Here is a 20,773-nt window from a genome sequence, read left to right as displayed (position 1 = left end):
GTTAGCACAATGCTTTACCACACTGGCTGCAAGATCGGTGTTCAATTACTGCCATGGTCTGTATGAAGTTTGTAAGTCTCCCCATCACTGTGCGTGGTTACTTCCATGAAATCAATAACCAATGTTGGCCTGACAAAGGAGTCCAGTACATGGATGATGGCCAGGCAGAGAACTCTCTGGACCCAGATACTATAAAGTTATTTGCAGAGTCTATTTAATAGATCAGCATCCAAAATAATGCATTACCCTTTAAGCTTTTAGAAGATGCTTCTCTTCTAAGAATCAGGATTAGAATCAGAATCACGTTTAATATTATTGGCATATGTCATGAAATTTATTGTTTTGCACGGCAGTACAGTGTAATGGAGTGTATGTGGTGTTCAGGGAGGGGTACAGGAACAACTGCGCTGAGTATGGATTGGATTCTCCAAAGTCCAAATGGGAAACACCCGAGAAGATAGTGGAGAATGCCAGAGCTAAGATCCTGTGTGACTTCCAAATGCAGACTGATAAGCAGGTACTGGCCAAACAATCAGACACAGTAATACTGGACAAGGAATATAAGAAAGCAATAGTAATAGTTGTGAAAATCCTGAATGACAGTAACATCAGGAAGAAAGAATACGAGAAGCTGGTGAAATACCACGGCTTGAAAGAGCAGATAGAAAGGGTGTGGAAGGTTGGAGCCTGAGTAATACCGGTGGTAATAGGAGCACTTGGAGCCGTGCCACCTGGACTGGGAAAGTGGCTCCAACAAATCCCAGGAACAACATCTGAGATCTCAATCCAGCGGAATGCACTACTAGGAACAGCAAGGATACTGTTCCAAAACCCTTAAGCATCCAAGCCTCTAGTAGATGACCTGAGATTGAGGGGAAAAATATGCATACACCCTACTCATAAGGGGTGAGAAAATTATACACTCTATAAAATTAAGTATGCAAAAAGAGCAAAAGAAGAACAGATAGGTAGTGCCCATGGGTCCATTCATGCTAGAGGGAGGGGAAGAAGCTGTTCCTAAAATGTTGAGTGCATGTTTTCAGGCTCCAGTACCTCCTATTTGATGGTAGCAATGAGAAGAGGACATGTCCTGGATGACGGAGGTCCTTAATGATCAATGATGACTTTTTGAGGCATCACCTTTTTAAAATTCGTGATCATCAATGTTGGGTTATTTTCAACCAACTTTGGCATGGGTGGACTCTGGTTGCCTGTGCGTAAATACATGTTATTTCCTCTCCTGCATTTTCGCTTCCAGCTTCCAGTTGAGTTGGAACATGACACCAACACTGCTCATTTCGAATTTGACACATGGGATCAGGTTAAGGCATCTCCTGGTCCCAAAAACATCTAAATTCATTTGGGATACTGATTAATTTCCTCAGAGCACAAACATTAGCTTCACATTAAAGGTATATATTGCAACACCCCATGGTAAGGAAGTACATAAGAAGAGTACCAGTTGTGATAAACTATCATACTTACTTCAACACTGCAATGTTTCAATATATCTTGGGAGTGCCATTGCTGTTGGCTTTTACATGTAGTTTGGCGGAGCTAACATGCAAACTTCGTTCAAGAATCCACTGACCCAATATCTCAAAGGATGGGGACATCGTTCTTGGAGGGATATTTACCATACACTTAAACAGGTTGGAGGAGATCAACACATTTACAAAAGCTCCAGAAGAAATCAGATGCCGAAGGTGTGTTTGTATTCCCGATGAATTATTTTAGTCTTTTCGCGAATTTGTCTACTACAAATGCAGCCACTGCATTGATTTTCTTGACAGGGCAATGCCATTAAATACAGTCTCTTCAAAGTTGACTGCATTGTGTCAAAAATGTGGAGGGGGTATACAAGAAACAATTAAAGTGAGACACAAGTGACTGCAGATGCTGGAATAGCAATAATCACTTGAGTCAAATATGATGTTCTCCTAAGGGGTTGCCTGTTGGTGGGTCCTCAATAGCTGTAGAGACCGATTATGCTTTAAGGCAGCAAAGAGGGTCCTCCATCTCTACCGTATAGAAGGATTCTTCATTGTTGTTTCCATAACAATTGTTTTCTGACCAGTCAGGGTTGTCAGCTCTGAGCTGAACCTGGAGAACCAGTGGACCATCTTAGTTTGGCCTCATCCCTTTGACCTCTTTGGCATGGGTGATCCTACCAAGAGTCAAAGCACAAGGCCCTGACTCCAGCCACCATAACTACCTGGGTCATTGAGGCATGCGAGCCTCCAAACCCTACGACAAGTTTGTGGTTCTGTTGAAGGTCTAGTGCACTATGGGCATGGATAAATGGTGGCTCTGGTTAGTGGTTTGGTCTTTTGGTTCTTCAGTCTCTCCTTTCGCAGCAGATGGTTGCTCTCTGCAGCACAACAGTGTGTGTGAGTAGGAGGGGGGCTCAACTAGTGCAGCTGGTTCATTTGCTACCTCTATTCACCTTGGACCTAGGGATAGTAAAGTAGAGAAGAGGTTGAGGCCTGTAGTGCATTTTATAAATGGCACACATCTTCCACGGTGCGAAGGTAGTAGGGGGAATCACTATTCAGAGTTCTGGATGTGGTATTAATCTGTCAGTCTGACCCCGATCTGCTAAGCAGGATGTGGTGGTGCCCATGCATCAGCCTCTCCATGTTAAATAAAGTTAAGCACAGGTGTTCTCCATTAGGAAATCCACACCAAAGGCAGCCCATAATGGGAGCATCATACTGCACTCGAGTGATTGCAACAGGACAGTCAAGTGTGCAATTGTGGTAGGGATCTGGCTTCAATTCTCTCCAATAAGAGAGTCCAACCACTATCCTTGTATTTAGCGGCTCCATAATATATAGGTTGAGTCAGTGGTGAAGAAGGCAATTGCAATGTTGGCATTCATTTCTAAAGGTATAGAATATAAGAGCAGGGATGTGATGTTGAGTTTCTATAAGGCTCTTGTGAGACCACATTTGGAATATTGTCTGCAGATTTTGGCTCCTTATTTTAGAAAGGATTTACTGACATTGGAGAGGGTACAGAGAATTCAGGGAATGATAATGGAATAGAAACATTCCAAATGTTAAAAGGCCTGAATGAATTAGATATGACAAAGTTATTTCCCATGGTAGGGGAGTCTAGGTCAAGAGGGCACAACTTCAGGACTGAAGGACGTCCATTTAGTACTATTGCTCAATGGTTTGGAGGGCTTTATCCGTGATGTGTTAGGCTGAATCCACTACCTTTTGGAGGATTTTCTGATCAAAGGCATTGGTGCCATACCAGGCCATAATGTAGCCAGTCTGCACACTATCCATCACAGAGCTACAGAAGTTTGTCAAGGTTTTTGATGACGTGTTGAATTTTGTAGACTTCAGAGGAAATAGAGGTGCTGGTGTGCATTCTTCACAATTATGTTTATATGATAGGTCCAGGATAGGTCCTCTTAGATAGATTAACCCAGGAATTTAAAGTGACTGACCCTCTCCACCACTCCGATGATTGCTGGCTCATAGACCTCGAGTTTTCCCCTCCTGAAGTATACAATCAGTTCTTTGGTCTTATTGACATTGAGTGAGAGGTTGCTGTTATTATTGACTCCACAACATTGATTCCAGCTGCTTAGTGTTTTCTCTTACTTAACCAAGAGTGCACTCAGGGAGTATGAATAAGAATAACATTATTTAAATAATTATGTATGGAGCTGTACATATTGGTAGGTATGAACATGAAATACTAAATTCTATTGAAGTTTTATCTGATTTACCGATGTCATAAAGTAATTCGGCATGAAAATAGGCCCTTTGCTGACCAGGACGTCTAATTGAGCTAGGCCCCTTTGTCAATGTTCGGTCCAAATCGATCTAGGCCATTTTCTATCCATGAATCCATCTAAATGGGGTTTAGTCATTGTAATTGTACCTGCGTCTATCACTGTCTCCAGCAGCTCATTCTATATATATACACCACTACTTTCTGTGTGAAAAGTTTTCCCATGGGTTCCCTTTTCAATCTTTCCCCTTTCACCTCGAGTCTAATCTGTCTATTTTTAGGATCCCTTACCCTGCTAAGAAGAAGGTGGCCATCCACCTCATGATTTTATTAACTTTCATAAGGTCACCCTTCAGCCACTCATTGTCCGGGGGAAACAGGCCCAGCCCATCCACTTTCTCCTTATAACTCAAAACTTCAAATATCCTTGTGACTTTCCTTGCCACAACCTTTGCAATTTTAGGGACAGGAGCTCTGCTAATCTTCATAGGTCTGGGTTATGTGTGATCCCAGAATAACAGCTGTACAATAGACTTAATGCTATTATAAGTTGTAGTAAATAGTTATAACAAGGTATTGTAAAATTCCTCAGTGTGACAATAGTACATCCAATCTAATTGACTCTTCAGAATTCTTCTCAGCCTGGAAAATTCAATGTTTTCTATCACTGGAGGTGGTAACATGGTGTTACCCAGGATCTAGGTGAGAGCAACTATTTTCTGGTAGGAAATCACAAAGAGGAACTAATGTATGTGTCTGCCTATACCACTATCTTTCACAGGGCATTTTTATCGCCCTATACTTTCTTCCAATCACCTTAAACGTTGCCCTCTCATATTAATCATTTCTACCCTGAGAAAAAAAAGTGCTGGCTATCTACTCTAACTATGCCTCTTATCATCTTGTACACATCTGTCATCCTCCTTCACTCCAAAGTGAAAAGCCCCAGTAAGCCCAACCTCTCCTCATAAGCCATGCTCTCTAATACAGGCAGCATCCTAGTAAATCTCCTCTGCACCATCTCAAAAGCTTCCACACCTTTCCTATAATGAGGCGACTAGAACTGAACACAAGACTCCAAGTGTGGTCTAACTACAGTGGCATGTTTGTCATATGGAGACTGAAAGTGACATAGGGTCAGAGAATGTTGAATCTTTATGCGTGGAGTTAAGAAACTGCAAGGGTGAAAAAACCATTATGGGAATCCTATCCTATCCTATCTAGGCATCCAAATAGTAGCCAAGATGTAGGGTTAAGATTGCAAAGGGAGCTAGAAAAGGCATGTAATAAAGGCAATGACACAATTGTAATGGGAGACTTCAATATGTTACGGGATTGGGAAAATCAGGTTGCTGTCGGACCACAAGAGAGGACATTTGTTAAATGCCACGAGATGCTTTGTAGACAGCTTGTGCTTGAGCCTACTTGAGGAAAGGCTATCTTAGTTTGGGTGTTGTGTAATAACCCAGATTTTATTAGGGAGCTTAACATAAAAAGGACCTTTAGGAGGCAGTAATCATAATATAATATGATTGAATTCATATTGCAATTTGAAACGGAGAAGCATAACTTACATGTATTAATATCGCAATGGAATATAGGGAATTATAGAGGCATGAGAATGGAGTTTGCCCAGGTGGATTGGAGGAGGATACTAGCACGGATGGCAACAGAGCAGAGATGGCTGAAGTTCTGAAAATAGTTCACAAGGAGCAGGATAGATATGTTCCACAAAAGAAGAAGTTCACAAATTGATGGGGTTGAGAACTGTGGCTGACAAGAGAAGTTAAGGACTGCATAAAGGCCAAGGAAATAAAGGACATATAATGTAGTAGAAGTGAGTGGGAAGTTGGAAGATTGGGAAGCTTTTAAAATCTAACAAAGGCCAACGAGAAAAACTATAGGAAAGGAAAAGATGAAATATGAGGGCAGACTAGCCAATAATATAAAGCAGGATACCAGAAGTTTTTTGATTTATATGTTGCCCCCTGGTCAGCCTCTAGTTCGTTCAATTCGCTTTCGTCTAGGGGGAGCAGCCTTCGGCCCCGCCAAACTGGGTAATCAAGTTTGTGTGGATACTGTGTGATGTACCCCACCCCGAAATAACAGACAATGCACCGTTAAATGATTACGCTTTATAGATATTACTGGAACTATATAATTAATAGAGATACAATATAAAAGGAATATAAAAGGCGCTAAACTTATCAAAGTTCAACCACTTCGTGCACAACAGTTGGAACTCAAGTAACGGAGTCCTCTCTCCACCATTCGATCCCCTCCGATCCCCTCGACCCGCCACCTGGGACCAACCACGGTGGTCGACCAGACGCTCCACACGAGTCTGTCTTCGTCTCCTCTCCTCGCCGAAGACCCTGGGCCTCCGACTCCCGCTCGGGGTTCGTCGCGTCGGCCAGCTCACAGCATTGCGTCTCCTCTTTCTGTCCCCCTTCGCCTTCTGCCCCCAAACCCCGCGAAACAATAGCTTACAGACACACAAGAAAGAATAACATCTATCCCAATTGGTTAGTTCCCTCCCTTATCAATAATATAATCCAAACAAATAGAGAGAGAGGGGAAAAAAACTCCTTACATCGCAGTCATTACAGAAAAGCCACTTTAATTATAACATGACAAAGAAGCCATTTTGATTAGCCTACGCAGTAACATAAAAGAACAAACCCCTTACATATATAAAGAATAAAAGGGAAGCGTGAGTTGATACTGTACCACTAGAAGATGACGCAGGTGAGGGAGTAATGGGGGACAAAGAAATAGCAGAAGAACTTAATCGGTACTTCGCATCTGTCTTCACTGTGGAAGACACTACTAGTGTAACAGAGGTCCGTGAGTGTCAGGAAGCAAGAATGAGTGACATTGCTATTACAATGCAAAACGTGATAGGCAATCTCAATGGTCTTAAGGTGGATACGCCCCAGATTCCTGAGAGGTTGCTGAAGAGATAGCGAATGCATTGGTCATGATCTTTCAATAATTACTTAATTCTGACATGATCCCGGAGGACTGGAAGATTGTGAGTGTCATTCCACTCTTTAAGAAGGGAGGAAAGCAAAGGAAAGGAAATTATAGACCAGTTGGGTTAACGTCAGTGGATGGGAAAGTGTTGTTAAGGATGAGCTTTTGAAGTACTTGGAGCCTAATGATAAAGTAAGTCAAAGTCAGCACGGTTTCTGTCAAGGTAAATCTTGCCCAATAAATCTGTTACAGTTCTTCGAGGAAGTAATAAGCAGGGTGGACAAAGGAGAGGAGTGGATGTCATTTACTTGGATTTTAAGAAGTTGTTTGATAAACACATGAAGCTGCTTAACAGGATAAAATCCTATGGGGTTGTAGGAATGATACTGGTATGGATAGCAGAATGGCTGACAGGCAGGTGACAGTGAGTGGGAATTAAAGGGGCCTTTTCTGGTTAGTGACTGGTGGTTTCCTCAGGGGTCAGTATTGGGACCGCTGCTTTTCACATTGTTTTTCAATGATTTAGATAGTGGAATTGATGGCTTTGTAGCAGAGTTTCCAGATGATACAAACATAGATGGAAGTGTAGGTAGTGCTGAGGAAGCAATGCGATATCATCAGAACTCAGCCACATTGGAAGAATGGGCAAAAAAGTGGCAGATGAAATACAGTGTTGAGAAACGTATGATAGTGCATTTTGGTAAAAGGAACAATAGATCGGACTAGATGGGGAGAAGGTTTACATATCAGGGGTGCATGGGACTTAGGAGTCCTCATGCAAGACTCTCAGAAGGTGAATTTATAGGTTGAGTCTGTGGTAAAGGAGGCAAATGGGATGTTGTCATTTATTTCCAGGGGAACAAAATATAAAAACAAGGATTCAATGCTGAGCCTATATAAGATATTAATCAGACCACACTTGGAGTATTGTCAAAGGTTTTGGGCCCCATATCTCAGAAGGGATATATTTGCAATTGGAGAGAGTCCGGGGGAGCGTCACAAAGATGAATCCGGGAATGAAGGGGTTAACGTATGGGGAGCGCGTTGCAGCTTTGGGCCAGTACTCACACGAATTTAGAAGAATGTGCGGGGATCTCATTGAAACCTACCGAATTTTAAAGGGACTAGATAGGGTGCATGTGGAGAGGATGTTTCTTGTAATGGAGGTATCCAGAACTAGAGGGCACAGCCTCAAAAATGAGGGTTGCCCTTTTAGGACAGAGGTAAGGAAGAATTTCTTAGCCAGAGAGTGGTGAATCTGTGGAATGCTGTGCCACAGACTGCGGCGAAGGCCAAGTGTGTGCGTTTATTTAAGGTGGAAGTTGATTGTTACCTGATTGGTCAGGGCATCAAAGGATACGGCGGGAAGGCAGGTGTATCGGGTTGAGTGGGATCGGGGATCAGCCATGACGGAATGACGGAGTAGACTCGATGGGCTGAACGGCCTAATTGTGCTTCTGTGTCTTATGGTGTTATGGTCTTAAGGCCTAACTTAAGAAGACGAAGAAGGTTCTATATGGTATATATACTTCGACAAAAGAATTACTTTGAACTTTAAACTGCGTTTGGTCTGAGTTTTGATTTAAGACAGTATCGCCTGGCACAGACAATGATTTTTGCTGTAGAGGAAATAAACAAGAATGAGCAACTCCTCCCGAACGTCACACTGGGTTACAGAATACACGATGACTGCGGCTCCACTAAAATTGCAACGCAAATTTCTCTGGCTTTTGTGAATGGGCAGGAAGAAACCTACGTGAACGAGATATGTGCCGTGTCTCTCAGCGTCCCCGGAATTGTTGGCGGTGGTGGGTCCTCAGTATCTATAGCAATGGCAAGAACAATCGGTCCTTTTAAAATACCAACGGTGAGACTCAAATTATTCTGTTTAGTATGATAAAAATAGCATAAAATGTTAATTACTGTTAAAATTACTGGGCCGGCTTCACTCGCCTCAGCGCTGAACCGACACGGCGGCATGTGGAGTCACTTTCAGGAACTCTGCACCACATGTTTTATGTATTATATCTTACCTTCTTATCATTATTTGCACAACTTACCTGCTGCAAATTGGATGTTTGTCGGTCTTTGTTATGTGTGTGAATCTTTTTCGTGGATTCTCTTGTATTTCTTCGTTTTCTATTTTCTGTCTGATGAGAGGGGGGTTGTGGTGTTAGAAGAGCGAATGGTGTAGGTGGGAGAGGCCCTTGATGATAATGGGTGCTTTCCAGAGGCAGCGGGGAGTGTGAGCAGAGGCAAAGGAAAGGAGGTTGGTTGGCGAGGTGGATGGGGCTTAGTTTACTAGTGGTCTTGGGCAGAACAGTTGCCAAACCAAGCTGTGATGCATCCGTGTGCTTCCTAAGGTGCATATGTAAGCAACTCGTGTAATCCATGGTGAAAGCAGTGACAGCGAGAAATGGCTGTGCACAAATCTACTGTATAATTTTCTGTATCACAGCAGAGAGTTTATTTATTTATTATTGTTATTAGTTGCTTCATATTTGCACTGTTTATCTTCTTTTGCATAATGATTGTTTGGCAGGCTTTGTGTGTAGTTTTTAATTGATTCTATTATATTTCTTTGTTCTACCGTTAATGCCAGCAAGAAAATGAATCTCAGGTGACAAATATGTACTTCGATAAAAAGTTCACTTTGAACTTTAAACTTTTCTTCCCTTCATCAGAACGGGATAAGAATGAAACCAGTTTTATTACTAATTCGATGTAATGTATTAGGGAAATTGGAAGTTTAATCATAGTTATTTCACTTCATACTCATGCACTTTCCTCCGTTTGACTGAATACAGGTTAGCTATTTTTCTACGTGTGTGTGTCTCAGTGATAGAAACGAATATCCAACCTTTTATAGAAGAATTCCAAGCGATTACCATCAATCCAAGGCCTTGGTTCAACTCGTTCAGAAGTTTGGATGGGCTTGGATTGGAACCGTTAACAGCAACAATGACTATGGGACCTCTGGAATGAGGGCCTTTATAGAAGCTGCTGAGGATTTCGGGCTTTGCATTGCCTTCTCCGAATCATTTCACAGAACCGACCCCGCAGCGAAGATCACCAGGATAGTGCAAGTCATGAAGGAGGCGACCACAAAGGTCATAGTGGCCTTCGCCGGATCCGGGGAAATGCGCGTATTATTTGAGGAAGTTCTTCGGCAAAACCTCACTGACATACAATGGGTCGGCAGCGAGGCATGGATAACATCGGACATCGCTGCTGACGAAAGCTCGGCATTTCTTCTCGGAACAAACGGGACTGCAATGAGTGCGGTAGAGGTTCCAGGACTTAAGAACTTCCTCCTCAAAGTCCACCCTTCCAGCTCTCCAAATGATCCTTTCGTAAATGAGTTCTGGGAAACGATATTCGGCTGTACTCTAACTTCAGGCGGCACCCAAGTGCAAACAGACCCATCTTTTCAGGCCCTCCAGTGCAGCGGGAATGAAACCCTGAATGAAATATACAACGTCTACACAGACCTAATCATGGATGGAAGTTCCTACAATGTATATAAAGCAGTCTATGCTTTCGCTCACGCCCTTCATAATATGATGTTATGTGAAAATGGAAATGGACCATTTATAAACTATACTTGTGCATATATTCCAAACTTTCAGTCATGGCAGGTAAGACTTCTGTTTAATTTTATTCAGTTTAGTTGCAGTGTTATTTGTGTTATTATACTAGCGTATAAGAGGAAGCCATTCGAGCCTGAGTATACATAACATTTCCTTTAACTCCATTCCCGACTTGCACTCAGCGCCCACTTCATTAGGTAACCCCTTTACCTAATAAACCGGCCACTGAGTACACGCTCGTGGACTTTTGCTGCTGTAGCCCATCCGTTTCAAGGTCTGACGTGTTGTGCGTTCAGCTATGCTGTTCTGCACACCACATTTGTAACGTGTGAGTTACTTTTTTATTTGAGTTACTATCGCCGTCCTGTCAGCTTGAACAGGTCTGGCCATTCTCCTCCGACCTCCCTTATTAACAAAAACAACAGGAATTCTGCAGATGCTGGAAATTCAAGCAACACACATAAAAGTTGCTGGTGAACGCAGCAGGCCAGGCAGCATCTCTAGGAAGAGGTACAGTCGACGTTTCAGGCCGAGACCCTTCGTCAGGACTAACTGAAGGAAGAGTGAGTAAGGGATTTGAAAGTGGGAGGGGGAGGGGGAGATCCAAAATGATAGGAGAAGACAGGAGGGGGAGGGATGGAGCCAAGAGCTGGACAGGTGATTGGCAAAAGGGATATGAGAGGATCATGGGACAGGAGGCCCAGGAAGAAAGACAAGGGGGGGGGGAACCCAGACGATGGGCAAGGGGTATAGTGAGAGGGACAGAGGGAGAAAAAGGAGAGTGAGAAAAAGAATGTGTGTATAAAATAAGTAACAGATGGGGTACAAGGGGGAGGTGGGGCATTAGCGGAAGTTAGAGAAGTCAATGTTCATGCCATCAGGTTGGAGGCTACCCAGACGGAACATAAGGTGTTGTTCCTCCAACCTGAGTGTGGCTTCATCTTTACAGTAGAGGAGGCCGTGGCTGTTACTTACTTTTATACACACATTCTTTCTCTCACTCTCCTTTTTCTCCCTCTGTCCCTCTGAATATGCACCTTGCCCATCCTCTGGGTTGCCCCCCCCTCCTTGTCTTTCTTCCCGGACCTCCTGTCCCATGATCCTCTCTTATCCCTTTTGCCTATCACCTGTCCAGCTCTCGGCTCCATCCCTCCCCCTCCTGTCTTCTCCTATCATTTTGGATCTACCCCTCCCCCTCCAACTTTCAAATCCCTTACTCACTCTTCCTTCAGTTAGTCCTGACGAAGGGTCTCGGCCTGAAACGTAGACTGCACCTCTTCCTAGAGATGCTGCCTGGCCTGCTGCGTTCACCAGCAACTTTTATGTGTGTCCCTTATTAACAAGGCGTTTTCGCCCATAGAAGTGCGGCTCACTGGATTTTATTTGTTTTTTTCCACTATATATTTTGTACGCATCAGATTGTGTTGTTTGTGAAAATCCCAGGATATCAGCAGTATCTGAGTTACTCAAACCACGCAGTCTAACACCACCAATCGTTCCACAGTTAAAGTTACCTAGATCAGGGGTCCCCAGCCTTTTCTGCACTGCGGATCGGTTCAATATTGACAATATTCTTGCGGACCGGCCGACCGGGGGCGGGGGGGGGGGTGGGTAGGGCTGCTAACGAACAAGAGTAGCAGTCAAATGCGTCGTTTACCCAAAAGACAACAATGACCATGAAGCCTTGCGCGGACACCAATGCGCATGCGCGTCATGACCTGCCGCTTCCTCACCCCCACCCCCAAGCAAATCCTTTTTGGCGATTCTGTTCGTGGGGGTGGGTGTTAATCACGACCGGAATATAGGTGATAAGTGGGTAATACACTCAATTTTGTTTCTAAAAGGGTTTATCTAACGAATTTAATATTAAACACACAGCGCATATTTTCCTCGCATGGATATAATGATAAGTCAATTATCAGGGGAGCTTGAAGTTTTGAACGAACTTCCAGTAGAAGTGGCAGAAGCAGGGCCGATATGATCATTTAAAGAAAAATTGGATAGGTATATGGACAGGAAAGGAATGGAGGGTTATGGGCTGAGTGCAGGACGGTGGGACTAGGTGACAGTAGCTTTCGGCACGGACTAGAAGGGCCGAGATGGCCTGTTTCCGTGCTGTAATTGTTATATGGTTATATAGGTCACTTATAAGTCAATAGCATCATAACATTTTAAGTAATATTTGGATATTAAACGCACAGAACATATTTTCCCCGTATGAATATATAAAATCATTGCAACACACCAATATCGCTGAATCAGTTGGAGCTCTGGGCTTGTTTCCCTGCAACAACACCGTCCCATCGAGGGGTGATGGGAGACAGCGATACTCGAAGGGGGTTCCTTATGTCCAGTCTATTCCGCAATTTAGTTTTCGTTGCATTCATTGCAGAAAACTCCGCTTAGCAGAAAAATGTTGGAAATGAAAGCAACGTTTTCAGCGCTTCCGTGGCTATCTCAGGATATTTAGCATTGACTTTGATCCAAAATGCCGACAGAGATGTTATGTCAAATATACTTGTCAGCCCGTCGTCATTTGCAAGCTCGAGGAGTAATCTCCTTCCCACCCTGACACGGATGACGCGCAGGTCATGACCTCGCATGCGTAATTGCTGATCAGTGGCCGTGACAGGGAATGAAGAAAGGTGCAGCTGACAAAATCATATCGCTTCCTCGCGGCCCGGTAGCGCATGCTCTGCGGCCCGGTAGCGCATGCTCTGCGGCCCGGTGGTTGGGGACCGCTGACCTAGCTCATATTTCTTTCACCCCATCTCACGTTTGGTGTGAACAACTACTGAACCTCTTAACCATGTCTGCATTTATGCATTGAATTGATGCCACATTACTGGCTGATTAGATATTTGCATTAACGGGCAGGCGAACCCGTGCACCTGATTAGAGTGGTTAGAGTGTATTTCCCCATGGGATGATGTTTGACTTGAAGGAGTTTAGTTATGGGAGATGCTGGATAGGGTGGGCTGAGTGGACTTGATGCAGTCTGAGGGGTGTGATCTGATAGAGGCATAAAAGTCATAGTTGAGGCAGATAGTCAGAATCCATTTTCCACGGAGCATAGTTTTATAGTGAAAAGCATAAGTTTTAAGTGGAGTTTGAAGAAAGATTTGTACACAAAATGGGGTTTATATCTGAAACTCTCTGTCAGAGGAGGTGGTGACACCAGCCACAGTCTTACATTTAAGAGACACTTAGACACCTAAATAGGCAAGGTATTGATCGCTATGGTCCTTCTGTACAACCGCGTGATTCCATGGCTACGATTATTATCTCTTGCGTGTCAACTTCCCTCCAACCATCCACCTGCACTTTTATATCTTCCCCAAAAGCCCAAAGCCAATAACCCACCAAAAAGGGCGTCTTTGGGCTGTGAGAAGAAACAGGAGCACCGGGAGGAAACCTATTTAGTCATAGTGTGAACTTGCAAACTTCACAGAAACAGCGCCACAGAATGAAGTTGATTAGGTTACTGGCGCTGCGAGGCAGCAGATCTACACGCTGTACCATTCTACACCACGGGATAGAGCTCCAGTTTTTAAAAGGTCTGTGAAGTCGTGTTTTGACGTTTTCTCCCTGTGCACCATCTTTAGACCATTCGACAAAGGACCATAATCCATTTGGCACATTGAGCTGTTCCATAATTCCATTAAGAGCTGCATGGACGAACCATTGTCTGAGCGGGAAATTTTTACACGGCCTGGAAAATGCGCAATTTTTTTTGAAATATGCATACTGTGAATAGTTAGAATGAACAGCAGTGCTGCTATGTGTGCGGGGACATTTCAGTTACTGAGCGACAGTGCACCCACACAACTTAGAGGAAACAGTGATGCGGGGGGGGGGGAGGTGTGGAATCTCATTGAAACCTATATAATATTGAAAGGCACAGCCGTTCAAGAAATGGTAGGGCCGTTGCCGTTCATTCTTCTAAACTCCAGCGAGTACAGGCCCAGAGACATCAAACTCTCTTCGTAAATTAACCTTTCATTCCCGGGATCATTCTCCAGAACCTCCTCTGGAGGCTCTTCAATGCCAGCACATTCTTTCTTGGGTATCATCATTTTAAAGTGGAAGTGAACTGATTATTTTTAAAGGAGAAAAGCGAGCCAACATATTTTGTACTATGACCCGGTGAGTGTCTGGAAAAGGCTGCCAAAGCAATGGCGTTGAAGAGACTTCTAAATATGCAAATGAATATGCAGAGAATGGAGGGATATGCATCACATGCAAGCCGAAGAGACTTAGTTTAATTTGGCATTGTGCTTGGTGCAGACATCGTGTTCAGTCTGTATCTATCCTGCACTGTGTTCTGTGTTCTATGATGAAAAGTCAATAATTAAATGCTATAAACACAGGAGATTCTGCAGATGCTTGAATCCAGAGCAACACACACAAAATGCTGGAGAAGCTCAACAAGTTAGGCGGCATCTATAGAAATAAATAAATAGTTGACGTTTCAGACAGAGATTCTTTAATTACGACTGAAAATGAAGGGGGAAGAAGTCAAAATAAGATGGTGGGAGTGGGAAAGGTAAAGGATAACAAGCTAGTAGATGATAGGTGAAGACTGGTGGGGGGAGAGGGTATTGAAGCGAGAAGCTGTGAACTGATAGGTGGAAGCAGTAAAGGGCTGAAGAAGAAGGAATCTGATAGGAGAGAAGAATGAACCATGGGAGAAAGAGGCAGGTAAGAAGAGAAGAAACAAGAGGTGAGCCAGACTAGGTAATGGGGGAAAGGAGGGAAGGGAGAAATTGCTGGAAGCTGCTTTCTCCTTCCAGCTTGAGCTAGATGTTGCCTGACCAAATAAATGTTGTATTTCACCTTTAATAAATAAATTCATTTCACCTTTAATCCTGTAGCTGCTTCACTACTTGAAGTATGTATACTTCACAACGAAAACCGGGGAGATGGTCTACTTTGACGACAATGGTGGTCCAGTGGCCAGATATGACTTTGTAAACTGGCAACTGAATTCAAATGGCGGCATTGAATTTAAGACAGTTGGAAATTACAGTGGGGCGGCACGTTCGGGTAAAGAAGTGATGCTCAACTCGAAGAACATTGTTTGGAGCGGCGGTCAGCAGGAGGTATGGCAATTATTGGAAACTTTCTAATTTTATTGAATGCTTTGGTCACTGCTGTCTAATCATATCCATCAGTACCATGTGAACTGCAAAGGTATCTCAGAAAGAAGGGCAGGAAAACACTGCTGTTTTACATCACTGGTTCACCCATACACAGCTATTTTAAAATTTATTAAAGCAACACACAGAAGATGCTGGTGAACGCAGCAGGCCAGGCAGCATCTATACGAAGAAGTACAGTCGACGTTTCGGGCCGAGACCCTTCATCTGGAACCTTAGTCGGGCCGAGACCCTTCGTTAGAAAATAAAATTTATTTTCTAGTTTAGATGTGGAAGGATAGTATTTTATATAGTAAGATGCAGCAGGGAAATAGATCCTTCGGCCCATTCGATTCATGTCAGGCATCATCCACCCAATACTGAATTATTGGAAGTGAGGAGAGAATAGTTTCTAATAACAATTACTGGGGTTGTGTGATTATTCTATGAGCCAGTAAAGACTCAATAGGCCATGTAGAGGCTTCTATGTCATAGGGCAATGTGGAAATGCATTAAAACTTTGATAATCTGCCACATGAGGGACGTTGCTGGCAGAAGGCCGTCTGATTTTCTGGGCTATTGGATGTATTTCTACTAATAACCTAATTTATATTGTTTAAGTGTCACATAGTGTTATAATACATTTTTTTTTTCAGTGAATCATATATGCTTAACTGGTGTCTGGGAACCAGCGCATTGCCGAGTTAGTTTAGCAACCAGCAGGTTGCTGTGAGTGGAAGGGTGGTTGGGAATCGGTGCTTCAGTGAGGGAGAAGGAAGTACAAGGATTAGGGCCCCAGTGACTGGAAGAGTGTACGATATATATCACTAGGTGAGTGAGATGTCAAGCTATTGGGAACTTTGAATAGATGAGTTATTGGATATTTACTGAGGGAGTGAAGGCCATTTTAAGTGAAGCGATCACATGGATCAGCTACCTTCTGGCCGCATAATAAAGTTGACACGGGGGAAAGTCAGTGTTAATAAAAGGATATGAAAACTGCTTATAAAAGTAAAGATTTGGTACAAATATTCAAAGCAGCATCATATACTTTTTGTGAAAATAGGCATTTTTTTTTCAAATCCCAGTGCTATGGAACAAATGTGTCTGTGATCGTAACCTGACATCAATGTAAATTTATTATCAATGTACGTACATGTCATTATATCCTACCTTGAGATTTCTTTTCCTGTGGGCATTGTCAGTAGATACAAAGAAGCACAATAGAATCAATGAAAAACTAAATACAAAGACGGACAACCAACGTGCAAAAGACAGAATGTGCAAGTCCTACGACTACAATCACTACTATTAATAATAAGTAATAATTAATATTAAGACCATGAGTTGTCGAGTCCTTGAAAGTGAGTCAATAGGTTGTAGAAACAATTCAGTGTTGAGTTGAGTGAAGTCAGTGTTGAACAGATACATAGTCTTTTTAATGATTGGTCAGCCTAAGTAGGGGATGTTTTATCTCTCTGTTTGCCGTCCAGCACTGCAACACATGCGTACATCCCTGTTTCAGACTCTGAAGTTATTGTTGGCACCTTTTCCTTTGTTTTAAATTCTTGTTTTACTTGATTATTTAAGCCACCTCGAATAATAGAAAATAATAATTTTATACTTCCTAGTATCATTGAATTATTTTCCAATAATCTCACAGCATATCTTCTCTGATTTAATAAGTCGGCAGTGCACTCATTGGCCACTTTCTTAGGAACATCTAGGAGGAGGAGAAGATGGTGGTGCGACGGCAGCGCGCGCGGCCTCTCCGGTAAATGATATCTGTAATCTGTAATCTGTAATCTGTAATCTGTCAAGTAGGTACCGTGCACAATTCTGATTTGATGGAGACGGACGTGAGAGTACAGAGGAACATATGGAAGACTTCCGAAATGCCCGCTTCGCTGCCGCTGCTACTGTGTGGTAACCAGAATCTCTGGAGCAGAAGGCCCCGAATCCGCGGCTTTGCTTGTTTCAGGGACCGGTGTTAGGTCGAAAGCGCTCGGCAGAGGATGGCGCTCGGGAGGCTGTATCGGAGGGGCTGGTCGGAGGCTCTAAGTTTTTGGACGGACGGACTCAGTGTCGGCTGTGGTCAGGTGCTTCCATGGCATCGGCAAGTTGACGGTGCCTGGAGGTTTATGGCAGGGAGTTTCTCCCTTTTGCTGCCTGCTATCGGGAACTCGGGAGTCGATCGGCTCAGGGACTTTGAGACTTTTTTTTTAACCGTGCTCATGGTTTGTTCTTAATCAAATTATGGTATTGTTTGCACTGCTGTACTATATGTTATAATTATGTGGTTCTGTCAGTGTTAGTCTTTGGTTTGTCCTGTTTTCTGTGATATCAGTCTGGAGAAACATTGTATCATTTCTTAATGCATGTATGCATTTCTAAACGACAATAAAAGAGGACTGAGTGTTCTCATAATCTAATTTTCTCGTTAATGCAAATATCTAATCAGTCATTTACGTGACAGCAACTCAGTGCACAAAATTATGCAGGCATGGTTAAGAGATTAATATGATGACTATTAGTATTATTATTTGTCTTTTGTGTTTGCACTGTCAGTTGTCTTTTGTACGCTGGTCGTTTGTCCAACCTGCTGGATGCGGTCTTTTATCGATTCTATTATGATTCTTAGATTTACTGTTTATGCCCGTAAGAGAACGAATCTCAGGGTTTTATACGGTGACATATATGTACTTTGATAATATATTTATTTTGAACTTTGAACGTTGAGTCTGAACACTTCGAAACCTGAAGTAGATGGGCTACAGCAGCAGGAGACCACGAACCTTACACTCAGTGGACACTTTATTAGGCACAGGAGGTACCTGAGAAAGTGGCCTCCGTTTGTATATTTTAATCAGCTGGACTTAGCAATTAAATAAGCAAGGGCTTGACTAGGACATCGAGTCTATTAATTTCAAAATTAGAGTATAACCACGTAGAACGGAAAGCGAAAATTCAATGTACTGTACCTATCAACATAACATACCCGTTGTTTATTCTTGGAAGATTCCCCGGGCAGTCTGCTCTGAAAGTTGCCAGGAAAGGACAACCAATTTGTTGCTTCGACTGTACTCCCTGTCCAAATGGAGAGATTAGTAACACTACAGGTGAGTGAAAGTACATTATTTGATTTAATATGCACTGGTTGAAACTATTAACTCATTTGTCCAGTGGGTTTTGTCCTTAGATTCTATTGATTGCTTCAAATGTCCTCCCCTGTTCTGGTCCAACGATCGGAAAGATCAATGCATCCCGAAGAAAATAGAGTATCTGGGTTTTACCGAAGTCCTTGGCATGGTGTTGGTGTTACTCGGTCTGGTTGGAGTGTGCATGTCTGGACTGACAGCGGGTCTGTTCTTTAAACATCGAGAGACGCCTCTGGTTAAATCTAACAATTCTGAGCTGAGCTTCCTCCTTCTATTTGCGTTGAGCTGCTGTTTTTTATGCTCGGTCACATTCATTGGCGAACCGTCACACTGGTCCTGCATGTTACGCCGCACGGCGTTTGGCATCTCGTTTGTCATGTGTATCTCTTGTGTTCTGATCAAAACCATTCTGGTGCTGACGGCATTTAAGGCAACGCATCCCAGCAGTAACAGGATGAAATGGTTTGGTCAAAGACAGCAGAGGATAAGCGTCTTCCTCCTGGCGTCAGCGCAGGGTTTAATATGTGCGCTTTGGCTGCTGATTGAGCCTCCTTTCCCCGTGATCAACACTAAATATTACCGCGACACGATAATTTTAGAATGTGATAGAGGATCATTTGCAGCCTTCTACTCGGCTTCGGGTTATATCGCCGTGTTATCGTGCGTTTGTTTTGTCCTGGCCTTTCTCGCACGGAAGCTGCCAGATAACTTTAACGAGGCAAAGTGTATAACGTTCAGCATGGCCATCTTTTGTGCGGTTTGGGTCACTTTTATTCCGGCCTCTGTGAGCTCTCCTGGGAAATACACGGTGGCGGTTGAAGTGTTTGCAATCTTGCCTTCCAGTTTTGGATTGCTGCTTTGCATTTTTGCACCGAAGTGTTTCATTATCATAATCACACCGGAGAGAAACACAAAGAAGCACATTATGCGTAAAGTAGGGTGAGAGGAAACTTTTAAAGATGTGGATAAATACGTCCTGCGGCTTAATATATTGTGCGTTTTTTTGCTGTGATTGACTCTGGACATACAAAACCGTTCCCTACTGGAGCTGAATTGAACAATTTAATATTCATCTTCGATTTATTTCGAGAAACATTCGTTTTATTCTTAACAAATTAGTATGTAATAAACAGTTTAGTATACCAGTGTTTTGATTTGTGTGTTTCATGTCAAAACATAAATGTCGGTGTCTATGCATTGACTACACCAATTCCTCGTCTATTTAACATTTTGAAACAATACGTCCACTCGAACCATTTGCTAATGAGGCTATCCTGCCTCTGATTTCCTGTCTGATGATCTCATGCACCATCAGGTCAACCCTGGCTTTCCTTTTGATTGTTTATTTTAGTTAGTTTAGAGATACAGTGCGGAACCGGCCCCATTGGCCAAACGAGCCGCATCGCCCAGCAACCCACCTATTAATCCTAGCCTAATCACAGGACAATTTACAATGGGCAATTAAACTATAAGGAGTAACTTATGAGCTTCTTGGACTGCGGAAGGAAACCCACTTCACACGGGAAGAAGGTACAAACTTTCTCACAGAGAACTCGGAAATTGAACTTCGAGCTCTGACGCCCCGACTGGTAAAGGTGACGCACTAACCTATCGGTCCAGTGTTTTGTTTCCCATTGTTTCTTGTCCAGCGCAAACAGCCGAACCCACTTCACTCTAACCTTGTCTCTGAAATCTCTCCTCCGTGGAACCACACCAGTAAATATCAATGAAAATCACCAGTAAATGTTGGTCAACACACAAGAATGCTGCAGGAACTCAACGAGCCAGGCAGCATCCATAAGGGAAATGAACAGCCGAGTCCCTGCACCTGGACAGAAAGATAAAGGGAAGATAGCCAGTATTAAAAGGTGGAGAGAAGGAGTGGAACAGGAGGAGCCAAGTGACTATGGATCCGTGTGAGGAAGGAAGATAGTCAGATGGAGAAGGAGAGAACGGACATGGCGTCGGAGGCTGGGAGGTGAACGGCGAAGTTTCAACGGGTTGAGGATGATGAAATGTGATAGGAGATGATGGTGGAGCATGCACTAGGTAGGGGGAAGTGGGGACGTGTTGGATGTGCAGTTGGTGGGGTGGCAATTGAGGACCTGGCGAACTCCCATCACGTTACTGTCTGGTGGAAAAGGGTAAAGGCAGAGAAGTT

At 43.3% G+C, this 20,773-nt stretch overlaps 1 protein-coding gene across 1 annotated transcript; it reads left to right on the top strand.

Annotated features, from left to right (window-relative positions):
• Positions 1–1,602: 1,602 nt before the first annotated feature.
• Positions 1,603–19,555, top strand: LOC134344710 (extracellular calcium-sensing receptor-like). The gene is given in 7 exon segments (XM_063044793.1): positions 1,603–1,706; positions 8,302–8,593; positions 9,534–10,364; positions 15,191–15,418; positions 18,473–18,504; positions 18,506–18,573; positions 18,654–19,555. Coding segments are annotated over 6 exon segments (2,319 nt in total). The 5' UTR covers positions 1,603–1,706; positions 8,302–8,335.
• Positions 19,556–20,773: the final 1,218 nt, after the last annotated feature.

This window comes from Mobula hypostoma, chromosome 4 (assembly GCF_963921235.1).
Source record: "Mobula hypostoma chromosome 4, sMobHyp1.1, whole genome shotgun sequence".
Taxonomy (NCBI): Eukaryota; Metazoa; Chordata; class Chondrichthyes; order Myliobatiformes; family Myliobatidae; genus Mobula; species Mobula hypostoma.
The sequence above is the reverse complement of the archived record's forward strand: the minus strand, read 5'-3'. Positions and strand labels throughout refer to the sequence as shown.